The sequence below is a fragment of the Solanum tuberosum genome, unplaced genomic scaffold, assembly GCF_000226075.1.
Source record: "Solanum tuberosum cultivar DM 1-3 516 R44 unplaced genomic scaffold, SolTub_3.0 scf00034, whole genome shotgun sequence".
NCBI classification, from domain to species: domain Eukaryota; kingdom Viridiplantae; phylum Streptophyta; class Magnoliopsida; order Solanales; family Solanaceae; genus Solanum; species Solanum tuberosum.
The window spans coordinates 172,838-186,544 of NW_006238962.1; the positions used below are offsets into that span (position 1 = coordinate 172,838).

General features: G+C 31.8%; 2 protein-coding genes and 1 pseudogene across 2 annotated transcripts; all 3 read right to left on the reverse strand.

Moving 5' to 3' along the window:
- Window positions 1-280: 280 nt before the first annotated feature.
- On the reverse strand, window positions 281-2,604 carry LOC102594178 (UDP-glycosyltransferase 74E2-like). Its single transcript, XM_006342355.2, has 2 exons — window positions 1,837-2,604; window positions 281-1,127 (listed from the first exon to the last, which is right to left on the reverse strand). Exons 1-2 carry the CDS (start codon window positions 2,470-2,472, stop codon window positions 408-410), a joined length of 1,356 nt encoding a protein of 451 aa, XP_006342417.1. The 5' UTR covers window positions 2,473-2,604; the 3' UTR covers window positions 281-407.
- Window positions 2,605-3,380: 776 nt separating this feature from the next.
- Window positions 3,381-7,300, reverse strand: LOC102593862 (UDP-glycosyltransferase 74E1-like). Its single transcript, XM_015306644.1, has 3 exons — window positions 6,818-7,300; window positions 5,080-5,529; window positions 3,381-4,252 (listed from the first exon to the last, which is right to left on the reverse strand). The coding sequence occupies exons 1-3, from the start codon at window positions 7,298-7,300 to the stop codon at window positions 3,491-3,493; spliced, it is 1,695 nt and encodes a 564-aa protein (XP_015162130.1). The 3' UTR covers window positions 3,381-3,490.
- A 2,251-nt stretch (window positions 7,301-9,551) lies between these two features.
- On the reverse strand, window positions 9,552-12,198 carry LOC102594514 (UDP-glycosyltransferase 74E2-like; annotated as a pseudogene).
- Window positions 12,199-13,707: the final 1,509 nt, after the last annotated feature.

Below are 13,707 nucleotides of genomic sequence, written 5' to 3' on the forward strand. Positions count from 1 at the left end.
TGTGATATTAATGAAAATATATGGACTACTAAAATACTCATAAGTTATTAAGATGTGTGGTAGAGAATATCTTGTTACATAATAGTGATATTGGTCGTGTTTTAATTTATGTGACACTTTTTATTTTTGAGATATAAACTATGTGAGCTTTGACTAATATTTTTATGGCATAATACATAAATGTGTCTTTTAATTGGGTGGGGTTCAACTGACATTCATGTTCTCTGACTTTGAGTGTAATTAAATTTGTATAAAATTGAACAAATAGACACATGTGTCCTACGTGGCGTCCAACATGACAATTTTGTGTCCTATGTGGTGTTCGTATATTATTACATAATTATGCAATGTAAGAACATGATGCATAAATTGATCAAAGTTTGTCCGCCTTTATTTAATATTCAAATCTAGTTTATTACAAGTTTGAGAAATTCTTCAATATTCTTGTCTGAACTTCCTCCTTCATCTACTGCTTCCTTAGCCAATTTTTTCCATTTATTTGCATTCTCTTTAAGCATTATACCTTTCTCTTCCCTCATGACTTCCCTTATGGAACTCGCGATTTCGTCTCTATTCACTACACCATTTTCTCCAGCCTTAACGCGAACTCCTGTTTGCCATACATCACTAATAAATTTCGCGTTAGTTGGTTGATCAGACCATTGGGGCATGGCCACCATTGGCACTCCCAAACTCAATGCCTCTAGAGTCGAATTCCATCCACAATGAGTAAAGAAACATCCAACTGCTTGATGTGACAACACGTCGAGTTGAGGGCACCAATTCACTATTAGACATTTCTTTTTCGACTTGGACATGAATTCCTCTGTAAGTTTGTTCTCTTCAGTAGCTCTAACAACCCACAAGAAGTTGAAATCACTCATCATCAATCCTGAAGCTAGTTCTTCCATTTGTTGTTCGCCAAGATTGGCTAAACTTCCGAATGATACATAAACAACAGAGCCAATTTCCCTCGAGTCTAGCCACTTCATACAAGTTTCACTGTTAGGTTTGAAGAGACTCAAACCGTATTCTTTGTCATCTTTCAGTCGCTTGTCAAGATACATTGATGGAATAATTGGACCGATGGTTTTGATTCGACATTGTGTCCTTAGCCAGTCGATCACCTGTACAAAAATTCAGCAACAGAAACCTCATATTAGTTACTAAGTATAACACTATGTAAGGATGTGTCATTTTATTTCCATTATTTATATCACTCTTTTTTTTAGTCCGTCACAGAAAGAATTAGAAACTTCTAATTTATTCTTGATACATTGCTCTTCTAGTCAGAGAATGTCATAACATAATTAAAACCTACAACTTCATAGATTATTATTTATGTATCAAGTAAGTTTTTACCCTTTGATAAGGGTTGAGTTCTATCAGAGTCGTAAAAGGGTAGCTTAGTGCACTAAGCTCTCACAATACACGAGAGAAGGACTAGGTCATAAGGTCTATTGTAGGTAGCCTTATCCTGCATTTCTATAAATAAAAGTCTACACGATGACCGAGGGGATTTGAACCCTCAACTAAGAGGGTAATATAGCTTAACAAGCCCCTCTTTTGCCACTAGATCAACATCACACTATATATGGTTTTGCAACTCGCATTTTCGAATTTCTCAATACAAATACAGGATCTGCCCAAATATTACCACAGAATTCCTACCCAACCCCATGAATCCACCCTTGTCCACAACTCAAACCCGTAATCTCCTGATCACATAACAATAATTTTACCAATCACGCCAAAACACAATTTACTAACAACAAAATATGAATAAAACCCAAAACACAATAAATAGTGAAAGATAGGGGTGGGGGTGGGGATTACCTCCTTCTCCAACACATCAAATGAGTTGAACAAAAGCCAATCTGCTTTCTTGAAATTGATATTCCTGCTGAACACAAGTTTCCTAAGAGATGGATACAAATCACTTTGACACACAAAAGAAGGCAAATCTTGTTTTTGCAACAATGGAAGTGAAGGCAAACACACACTATCATCAAAAACACAAACTTTATTTTTTTCTGGATCCATATGATAATATACAACACTAAGAGCACAAGATTGTGTAAAAAAAGCAGCCCCTTTTAACCCTAATTCATGTGTCAAATCAATTGCCCATGTTGTTATCGAATCGAAAACAAGAACCTTCACAGGATACTCAGAATCAGACAATTCCTCAACAATTTTTGTCAAATTTTTTGACACCAAAACATGAAACCATTCAAGAAAAAGATCATAACTTTGTGGTGGGGTTTCATCATTATGTGGAATAGAGTGAATCTTGATTGAACCAGATTCTAATATTGGCATAGATTTGGTAACAGAGTCTATGGTGATTAAGGTCACTTTAACTGATTCTTTTGCTGTTAATCTTTTGGAAAATTGAACCATTGGGTTTATGTGACCTTGTACTGGGAATGGAAGAACTAAAACATGAGATTTGTTGTTTTTTTCTTCCATTTTTTGCACTAATTTTACTCTTTGTAACTTGTAAGTTTATCAATCTCAAGAAAATAAGACCTAAAGTTAGTTTTTCATTTGGATAAGAATGAGGGGAAAACACACCCTAGTCTTAAGAGGGGAGTTTGACCAAGGATAGTCAAACATTTATATTCTGCCGTTTTAAAAAGAATGTCCTTCTTTTTAATATTTTTTTAATTTTGAATTTTCTCGATAGGCTTAAGATTGTAAATTAAAATATATTTTATTTTACATATCTCTATCACATTTCAAGATATTGTATTTATTATTTTTAAAAAGTGATATAGTAAAATTATCCTTCTATTTATACCTTTTTAGGAAGTGTGCATTATCAATACTGAACAAGTATTGTTGAAATCCGACAAACAAATTGAAACGTTGTTACTCTTTTTTATTCTTCAAACCTATTATGAAAACTATTTTCTTGACTTAAGAGTCTTTCAGGAACAATCCTTTTATTTAGGATAAGATCTGAATACATCCTACACTATTTCGATCATATTTATTGATCACACTATATGTTATTGTTCCTGGTTGGATGCTATAATGAAATATTGCTATACATAACATATAGTAGAATACAACATATAAAATCGATTTCAAAAAAACTTGTTCTTTAAAGTGAATGTTTTTATAGAGCATGATTCTCATAGAGAAATCTGTCTGTAATTAGTGATAGATTATAACTTTTTGGTAAATATTAAACTTTCAAATCATTTAATATTTACGTAAATGATATTAATATGTGATGGTCATGAATTTTTGGTCCCGCTTAATATTTGCTTAAAAAACTGTAGCCTCCGCTTCGGTGGAAAAAGGAAAAGAAAAAGAAAAAGTCTAGTGGCTTTAAATAAAATGCCACATCAATATTCTGAATAACAAGTTCATACCTTTTATTACGATACATTATGAAACAACATGAAACAATAATTAAATTAGAAATTCTGAAGCATTGGTAAAGCAAATGTTTTATGAATATGTTACTCAATTTAGTGCATTACAAGTTTGAAAGAAATTCTTCAATATTCTTATCAGAACTCCCTCCTTCATCTACTGCTTCTTTAGCTAATTTTTTCCATTTCATTGCATTCTCTTTAAGCATTATACCTTTCTCTTCCTCCATGACTTCCCTTATGGAACTCGCGATTTCGTCTCTATTAACTACACCATTTTCTCCAACCTTAACGCGAACTCCTGTTTGCCATACATCACTAATAAATTTCGCGTTAGTTGGTTGATCCGACCATTGAGGCATAGTCACCATTGGCACTCCCAAACTCAATGCTTCCAGAGTCGAATTCCATCCAGAATGAGTAAAGAAACATCCAATTGCTCGATGAGCCAATACATCAAGCTGAGGGCACCAATTCACCATTAGTCCTTTCTCCGATAACTTGGACATGAATTCCTCAGGGAGTTTATTCTCTTCTGTAGCTCTAACAACCCACAAGAAGTAACATTTGCTCATTATCAATCCCAAAGCTAGCTCCTCCATTTGTTGTTCGTCAAGGCTGGCTAAACTTCCAAATGATACATACACAACAGAGCCAATTTCCTTTGAATCTAGCCACTTCATACAAGTTTCACTATTAGGCTTGAAGAGACTCAAACCATATTCTTTGTCATCCTTTAGTCTCTTATCAAGATACATCGATGGAATAGTTGGTCCGATAGTTTTGATTGGGTATCGAGGCCTTATCCAATCGACTACCTGTACAAATTCATGGTTTGATTTAGATCGATTTTCCTCTAGAAAGAAATGAAATCACTTAAGTCTATTTTTTAAATATTAGAACCAAACAAATTAGGGATCCGACACCTCTTCATTTCCTTCTCTCCATTTTTCCCAAGTTCTTGTTTAGATATGAGACACATGGCATAGCTAAAAATTAATGACTAAGATTTAATTGATTAAAATAAGATTCTAATTATGTTTTAGATAATTAATATTTCATAAGAAAAATAATAATAACATAATCATAAGTCATAACAATATAATATCCTGTCCATAAATATATTATAAAAACTTTTCTCTTTTCTATTTTTTTTTCCTACAAGTATTTATCTTCCGTTTTTTTAAAAAAAAAAATTGAGTAAGTGTTAGATAGCAACTTTGAATTTTCTCTTTAAAACTAGTTAACATATAATTAATAGCAAAAATAATTGCATGGAAAAAAATTAGAAAAAGAGAAATTGTTTTATAAGTAATATATTTATGGACAAAAAGAGAAGATAATACTAGAAAGAAAAAGATTAGAAAAAGGGAATTTTTTTAATAATATATTTATGGACAAGATAATATATTGTTATGATTGTGGTATTGTCATTTTTCTTATGAAATATGAATTATCTAAATTATAATTAGAATTTTATTTTAATTCAATTAAATCTTAATCGTTAATTTTTACCTATGTCATGTGTCTCACATTCAAGCAAGAGCTTTGGGAAAATGAAGGGAAGAGAAATAGAGAGGAGTTCGATCTACAAATTAGGTATAGTCACATGGTAAAAAAGAAAATAGATCTAGATCTGCTCCTCTACTTTGGACTATTTAGTTGGTTGATCCGACCATTGAGGCATAGTCACCATTGGCACTCCCAAACTCAATGCTTCCAGAGTCGAATTCCATCCAGAATGAGTAAAGAAACATCCAATTGCTCGATGAGCCAATACATCAAGCTGAGGGCACCAATTCACCATTAGTCCTTTCTCCGATAACTTGGACATGAATTCCTCAGGGAGTTTATTCTCTTCTGTAGCTCTAACAACCCACAAGAAGTAACATTTGCTCATTATCAATCCCAAAGCTAGCTCCTCCATTTGTTGTTCGTCAAGGCTGGCTAAACTTCCAAATGATACATACACAACAGAGCCAATTTCCTTTGAATCTAGCCACTTCATACAAGTTTCACTATTAGGCTTGAAGAGACTCAAACCATATTCTTTGTCATCCTTTAGTCTCTTATCAAGATACATCGATGGAATAGTTGGTCCGATAGTTTTGATTGGGTATCGAGGCCTTATCCAATCGACTACCTGTACAAATTCATGGTTTGATTTAGATCGATTTTCCTCTAGAAAGAAATGAAATCACTTAAGTCTATTTTTTAAATATTAGAACCAAACAAATTAGGGATCCGACACCTCTTCATTTCCTTCTCTCCATTTTTCCCAAGTTCTTGTTTAGATATGAGACACATGGCATAGCTAAAAATTAATGACTAAGATTTAATTGATTAAAATAAGATTCTAATTATGTTTTAGATAATTAATATTTCATAAGAAAAATAATAATAACATAATCATAAGTCATAACAATATAATATCCTGTCCATAAATATATTATAAAAACTTTTCTCTTTTCTATTTTTTTTTCCTACAAGTATTTATCTTCCGTTTTTTTAAAAAAAAAAATTGAGTAAGTGTTAGATAGCAACTTTGAATTTTCTCTTTAAAACTAGTTAACATATAATTAATAGCAAAAATAATTGCATGGAAAAAAATTAGAAAAAGAGAAATTGTTTTATAAGTAATATATTTATGGACAAAAAGAGAAGATAATACTAGAAAGAAAAAGATTAGAAAAGGGAATTTTTTAATAATATATTTATGGACAAGATAATATATTGTTATGATTGTGGTATTGTCATTTTTCTTATGAAATATGAATTATCTAAATTATAATTAGAATTTTATTTTAATTCAATTAAATCTTAATCGTTAATTTTTACCTATGTCATGTGTCTCACATTCAAGCAAGAGCTTTGGGAAAATGAAGGGAAGAGAAATAGAGAGGAGTTCGATCTACAAATTAGGTATAGTCACATGGTAAAAAAGAAAATAGATCTAGATCTGCTCCTCTACTTTGGACTATTCTATGTTGTATGGAGCATAGTATTGACCAATTGTGAACTCTCACGTACAGTGATAAGATTAAGAATGAAGATATACATGACAAGGTAGGTGTAGCCTCCGTGATAGACAAGATGAGGGAAGTCAAACTAAGATGGTTTGGACATGATAATATCTACGTAGATTTGTTGAGAATATAAGTATATAAATAATAAAAGTGTGTTTTCTCTAATAACTTAAGTTTTTAGATGAGATGGCCACACGTTTTAACACGGTATCAGAGCAGACAAAAAGCCTGAGATCGAATCTCATCACCACCCAAATCAAAATTGAATTTCCACGTGCTTGGCCTCACACACTTTAACAAGATTCTACCCTTCTCAAACCTCATCTATGAGATTTGAGCTCTACTAGCACAAGTATATGAATGGAGTGGACCTAAAGGATTACATTAAGATAAGAGAATAGTTACCTCCTTTTCCAATGCATTAAATGTGTTGAAGAAAAGCCAATCTGCTTTCTTGAAATTGATGTTCTGACTAAAGATAAGTCCTCTAAGAGTTGGATACAAATCAGTATCATAGATGATAGAAGGCAAATCTTCCTTTGCTAGCAATGGAAGTGAAGGCAAAGAGACATCAGAGCCATCCAAAGAAACTTTGGTAGTCTCTAAATCCATATGATAGTAAATGGCACTAAGAGAACAAGATTGTGTGAAAAAAGCAGCCCCTTTTAGTCCTAATTGATGTGCAAGATCAATTGCCCAAGTTGCCATCGAATCGAAAACAAGAACTTTCACAGGGTACTCTGGATCAGATAATTTCTCAACAATTTTTGTCAAATTTTTTGATACCAAAAGATGAAACCATTCAAGCATTGGGTCAATATTTTGTGGTGGAGACTCATCATCATGAGGAATGGACTCAATATTGATTAAACCAGACTCCTTTGGCATGTTCTTGCTAATAGAGTAAATGGTAACTAATGTCACTTTATTAACTCCTTTTGATGCCAATCTTTTGGAAAATTGAACCATTGGATTTATGTGGCCTTGTACTGGGATTGGGAGAACTAAAATATGAGATTTGTTGGATTTTTCTTCCATTTTCTGCACTATACAAGAACCTGACTTAAAGTTACTGCTATCTATATAAAGGGCTGGGCAAGAATATATATATATGGTCTTAAATTGGTCTATTTTTTTATTCAATAGTCAATATTAATTATTGAGCATGTGTAAGGATATGTGGCTTTCCATGAACTATATAGAGGTGGTTGCGTAGCCCCCCCTTTATAGATATTACAATTCAAAAATCGGGTGAGATGACACCTATTTTATCCTATCAAGACAGGTCAGCCTAAACCCAATGAAACAAGATTAAATGCGGAAGTAAAATAGACTAGCATAATATAAATCTGCAGAAACAATAACATAACTCAAAATACCCCCAAGAACTGGTGTCACTTGTACAAGCCTTTAAGTAATACTTTAGATTCAAAAGGAATACAAGTCTAAATGTTTTTGTGTCTAGAACAGAACAAAAATATAACGAAAGAGTAAGATGTCAGTTGAAGTTGTAAAAATATGACATTTGGACCTAACTCAACCCCAAAAGTTAGCTCTTGAGGGGAGGATTGTCCAAGTCCATATAAAGAGACCACCAGTCCATTCCCGACATTAATGTTTTCATGAAGTAACATACATTCATCTTAATGCATTAAATGAATTACAAATTTAGATTAACTTTACACGTTGGAATATACACAAGCCCTAAATTTCAATAACCAAAACCCCTCATTTCTTGATTGCATTAATACTTAGAAATAAGTCAAATAACTACAATCCCCAAATTCTAATAACCTAAACCCCCTGATTTCTTTGCTTCATTAATAGAACATTTTCTAATAACTACAACCTACTAAATTTTAATAACCACATTTCAGGGCTACATATTTCTCAATTATTGCATACCCAATGGTAGTTACATATACATTTATGGTGGTTATTGCATACATATTTTTATTTTCTTCCTGAAATGTTTCTTAAGCTTAATTAACACATTTAATATTTTTTCAATTTTTTTTTGTACGTCTTATATTATATATTTGTTATTTTTTTAGTTCTGGTTTTATGAAACTTATACCCTTTCATTTATTTATTATTATTATTTTCTTTTATTTGCTTTAAATATCCACATTTATATCTCATATCTAATTACCTATTCAATTGCTACCATTAATATATATATCTATATCTATAACTCTAGTACTTCTCACAACCTCTAAATATTTAATTTAAGATTTTAAGATAACTTTTGGTGTTCCTCCAATTTTATTTATATAAATCAATCTTTTTTGTTTCATGAGATCCTTAGGTATCCTTTTCATTCTATAGTTAAAGTAATGAAACATTTATATCATTTTTGTGCCTTTGTTCTATTGATTCATTCTTTAGTTTGACTCAACAAAGAAGGATCTTGAATTTTGATTGGCTGTGATAGAAGGAGTTGACAAAAAATCAAAAAATTGTGTACTATTTCTATATTTCTGTTTACATCTATATTGTATGATTAAAGTCTTAAAAAAGATGAGTACACTGTATTTTTTGTGTTTTCTATCTATTAGACTTTTTAAATATAATTTTCTATAAATTTCTGATTGATTAATCATTTGTGGTTTTATTGAAAGTTTGCTAACTACTAACCAAAATTCAAAACTAACAGTTGGTTGCTTAAAAGAACTTGATTTTAAACATTAAAATACGCTCCTTATTTTGGTACTTTTTACCATATTTTAAAGATATATTAATAATTAAAATTGCATTTTATTACTCAATACATATTTTCATAAAATTTTAATTATTTTAACAAATTTATGAAAATTCTCATGGAACACACGTTCAACGCACGTATCCAGAAACTAGATATATAGATAATAGGCGTCCACATGTTCATGATTTACATTTTTCTTTTTTCAACTTACAAAAGATGTGACACATAAAAAGTGTTCTTTTAACCTGATTTTAAAAGGCAACTAAAGTTGTATAAAGTTTAACAAGTAGACATACACATCATACCAACACACCAATGCAGACCAATTGCTCTCTATTCACCAGTCGTTGTCTCTATAAGAAAAGAGAATATTTAAATGTTTAGTTTGATTTTGTTGTTCATAATTTTATTGAGCCTTTGTGGTAGTAGATGATTAAATGACTTCACCAAATAGTATAAATCACTGTAATGTAGGTCTTTTTCATAAACAGACCACATAGAACTAATTTATGCAGCACTCAAATGTTCATGGCAAGTTTGAAACAAATTCTTCAATATTCTTATCAGAACTTCCTCCTTCATCTACTGCTTCTTTAGCCAATTTTTTCCATTTAATTGCATTCTCTTTCAGCATTGCACCTTTCTCTTCCTTCATGACTTCCCTTATAGAACACGCGATTTCATCTCTATTAACTACACCATTGTCTCCAACCTTAACGCAAACTCCTGTTTGCCATACATCACTAATAAATTTCGCGTTAGTTGGTTGATCCGACCATTGGGGCATGGTCACCATTGGCACTCCCAAACTCAATGCTTCCAGTGTCGAATTCCATCCACAGTGAGTAAAGAAACATCCAACTGCTCAATGAGACAATACATCGAGCTGAGGGCACCAATTCACAATTAGTCCTTTTTCCGATAACTTGGACATGCATTCCTCAGAGAGTTTGTTCTTTTCGGTAGCTCTAACAACCCACAAGAAGTAGCAGTTGCTCGTCATCAATCCCGAAGCTAGTTCCTCTATTTGTTGTTCGTCAAGACTGGCAACACTTCCAAATGATACACATAAACAACAGAGCCAATTTCCCTTGAATCTAGCCACTTCATACAGGTTTCACTGTTAGGCTTGAACAAACTCAAACCATATTCTTTGTCTTCCTTTAGTCTCTTGTCAAGATACATTGATGGAATAGTTGGTCCGATAGTTTTAATTGAGTATCAAGGCCTTATCCAGTCGACTACCTGTACGAATTCAACATCAAATTATTGGTGCATGCCTAGAGGTGTTCATCGTTTGATTTGGTTTGATTTTCCTCTAAAAAAGAAATGAAACCACTTAAGTATATTTGATAAATATTAGAACCAAACAAAATTGTGTGGTATTTGTCCTTGACTTTAATGGGGCTTCAATATGAACTGATGAATTTCACACGTCAAAAAAGAAAATGGGTCTGGATTTACTCCTCTACTTTTGACTATTTTGATTATTTCTATGTTGTATGGAGGGGAGTATTGACCATTTGCAAACTCTCATGTTCAGAAGATGAGGGTTGCGAAAAGGAAGATGTTGAGGTAGATATGCAGGCATACTAGAAGTGATAAGATTAAGAATGAAGATATACGGGACAAGGTAAGTGACCTCTGTGGTGGACCAGACGAGGGAAGTCAGACTAAGATGGTTCAAACATGATAAGGTCTGCATAGATTTTACCCTTTCTCAAACCCCAACTATGAGAATTGAGCTCTACTAGTGTCAAAAGGCAAATAAGATAAGGTTTACTAACACAAGTATATGAATGGAGTGGACTCAAAATATAACATTAAGATAAGAGAATAGTACCTCCTTTTCCAGTGCATTAAATGTGTTGAAGAAAAGCCAATCTGCTTTCTTGAAATTGATGTTCTGGTTAAAGACAAGTCCTCTAAGAGCTGGATACAAATCAGTATTATAGATGAAAGAAGGCAAATCTTCCTTTGCCAGCAAAGGAAGTGAAGGCAAAGAGACATCAGAACCATCCAAAGAAACTTTGGTACTCTCTAAATCCATATGATAGTATATGGCACTAAGAGAACAAGATTGTGTGAAAAAAGCAGCCCCTTTTAGTCCTAACTTGTGTGCAAGGTCAATTACCAAAGTTGAAATCGAATCGAAAACAAGAACTTTCACAGGGTACACAGAATCAGATAATTTCTCAACAATTTTTGTCAAATTTTTCGATACCAAAACATGAAACCATTCAAGAAATTTGTCAATATTTTGTGGTGGAGACTCATCATCATGTGGAATGGACTCAATATTGATTGAACTAGACTCCTTTGGCATGTTCTTGCTAATAGAGTCTATGGTGACTAATGTCACTTTATTAACTCCTTTTGATGCCAATTTTTTGGAAAATTGAACCATTGGGTTTATGTGGCCTTGTGCTGGGAATGGAAGAACTAAAATATGAGATTTGTTGGACTTTTCTTCCATTTTCTGCACTATACTCTTACCTGACCTAATGTTTCTGCTATCTATATATCTATCTTGTTCTTTATAAAGGACTTATGTGGGCGCCCACATATTCAAGATGATACGTAGAAGTGTTCTTTAACTTGGTTTTAGCTTGCATTTAAAATTGTATAAAGTTTAACAAGTGGACACATTCGTCGTACCTCAGCAACGCACAAAATCAGACCAATTGCTGTTTATTTGTCAGTCGTTGTCTCTATAAGAAAAGAGAATATTTAAATGTTTAGTTTTTGTTGTTGGCAGATTGTTTTTTATGCCAATCTTTAACCATTGCGTTTATATGGCCTTGTAGTGGGATTGGGAGAACTAAAATATGACATTTGTTGGGTTTTTCTTCCATTTTCTGCTCTCTTTATAATCTATTTTGTTCTATATAAAGGCTCAGAATTCAGGATTTACATTTATCGTTTTTCTATAAAAAAAGTTTTACAAAAAAGGCATAATGCATAAACGTACCATTTTACTATATGATATATTGTGACAGTATCATTGAGAAATTATGATTTTCCACCTTGAAGGATCAATCATTCATCATGTGTTTGAACATGGTATTTTAACAATTTTCAAGATTACACATCTAAATGAAAGATTGTTAAGGTATATACTATTAATTATTGGGCAAAAAACTTAAGTATACAACTTAATAACTTTAATTACACGAATATAGCAATACTTTTTTTTTCAATTGAATAGCAATATTTTTTTTTTCAAAACTGGAATTCTTATTAAAAATAAATAAATAAACGTTTTCAGCCACAATTATCCATATCCCTTAAATTTCTCCAATTATTTTACTTTCCCTGATTTTAACTCCAATTTGTTATATATCATATCCCATAAAGAAAGGTTTCCTACAAAAATAAAACTTCTCTTCCAAACTAAGATCGACGATCAAATATACAGACCAATAATTTTTCAATTTTAATTCATCACAGTGGGTGTTGGGACTCATCAGGTAATCTTTTTGGTAGTAATTCCTTTGGTTTTGTCGAATTTGGTGGAATATACATTCATAAGATTTTGGTTAATGTTCTGGTGCAACTGTAAAAGGTTTAATTATTAAATAGATATTAAGATTTAGCAATTGTTTGTGGAATATTATTAAGATTTTCACATAATCTGTGTTTTAATTCTTTTTGGTATTTATTAGTTGTTTTATATTAACGTTTTTGGTGTAATAGAACAACATCATATGATTTTGGTTGTAATATGATGAATCAAATAAGTTTTTATAATTTTTTCTGTATTTAATTGTATTATTTGGTATATAAAATATAACTTCCAAAAAAAAAATTGATTAGTTTTTTTGGTGTATTTTATTTATCCGAATTGGTGTAGATAATAATTTGAAAATTGGTCATATGTGATCAGGTACTTAATCTGGTATATTTGTTTCTATAAATTGGTGGTAAATTAATACTCTGATCAATGTGTTGGTGTATTTTTGGGTTAAATGTCAGATTACTTTTGGTACGTCGATTGGTGTAATACATTATATGGTTTAACTGCTTGTGTGAATCACCACAAATTGGTTTAGGTATGTGATGTGGTAAATGACACCAAAATAATACTATGATGTATGATTTGGTGTATTTATTGGTCTAATAAATAATACCATAATTTCAAATTAGGTTGTTGTTGTTATTCAACAATTCAGAGTTTTTTTTGTTTCTGGGGTATTTTTTTTCTTTGATTTGTTTTGTATGGTTTGTAGGTTAGGAGTAGAAACCATTTTTATTGATTATGGTTTTTGGTAAGTTGATCGGTAAAAAATATCGTTAAGTTAATTGGTGAATATGATAGTTTTTAATTTGTGAACATAATGGTCTGCCAATTTGGTGTAATTCAATTATTATTGGTGTCATTCAGAGTGGTGTTTTTTGGTACATAATGATGGTTTGCAAATTAATTCTATGTTGGTTGAATATTTTAGATTGATAAGGTATTTGGTGTAATGTATCGTTTTTATTTGGTGTGATTCTGATTTTTTTGGTGTCATTCATAGTGGTGTTTTTTTTAGTACATAATGATGGCGTACATATGCAGTTGCAGCTATCAGATACAGAAACAAACATC

What these genes read in the sequence shown, in the direction of transcription:
- LOC102593862 (XM_015306644.1), bottom strand. Translation starts at nt 7,300, where the DNA reads ATGCCAAAGGAGTCTGGTTTAATCAATATTGAGTCCATTCCTCATGAT. An exon ending in TTAATGCATTGGAAAAGGAG is followed by an intron (nt 5,530 to 6,817) that starts GTAACTATTCTC and finishes GAATTTGTACAG; the next exon opens with GTAGTCGATTGGATAAGGCC. An exon ending in TGAGTTTGGGAGTGCCAATG is followed by an intron (nt 4,253 to 5,079) that starts GTGACTATGCCT and finishes AAGTGATTTCAT; the next exon opens with TTCTTTCTAGAGGAAAATCG.
- LOC102594178 (XM_006342355.2), bottom strand. Translation starts at nt 2,472, where the DNA reads ATGGAAGAAAAAAACAACAAATCTCATGTTTTAGTTCTTCCATTCCCA. An exon ending in TTGATGTGTTGGAGAAGGAG is followed by an intron (nt 1,128 to 1,836) that starts GTAATCCCCACC and finishes ATTTTTGTACAG; the next exon opens with GTGATCGACTGGCTAAGGAC.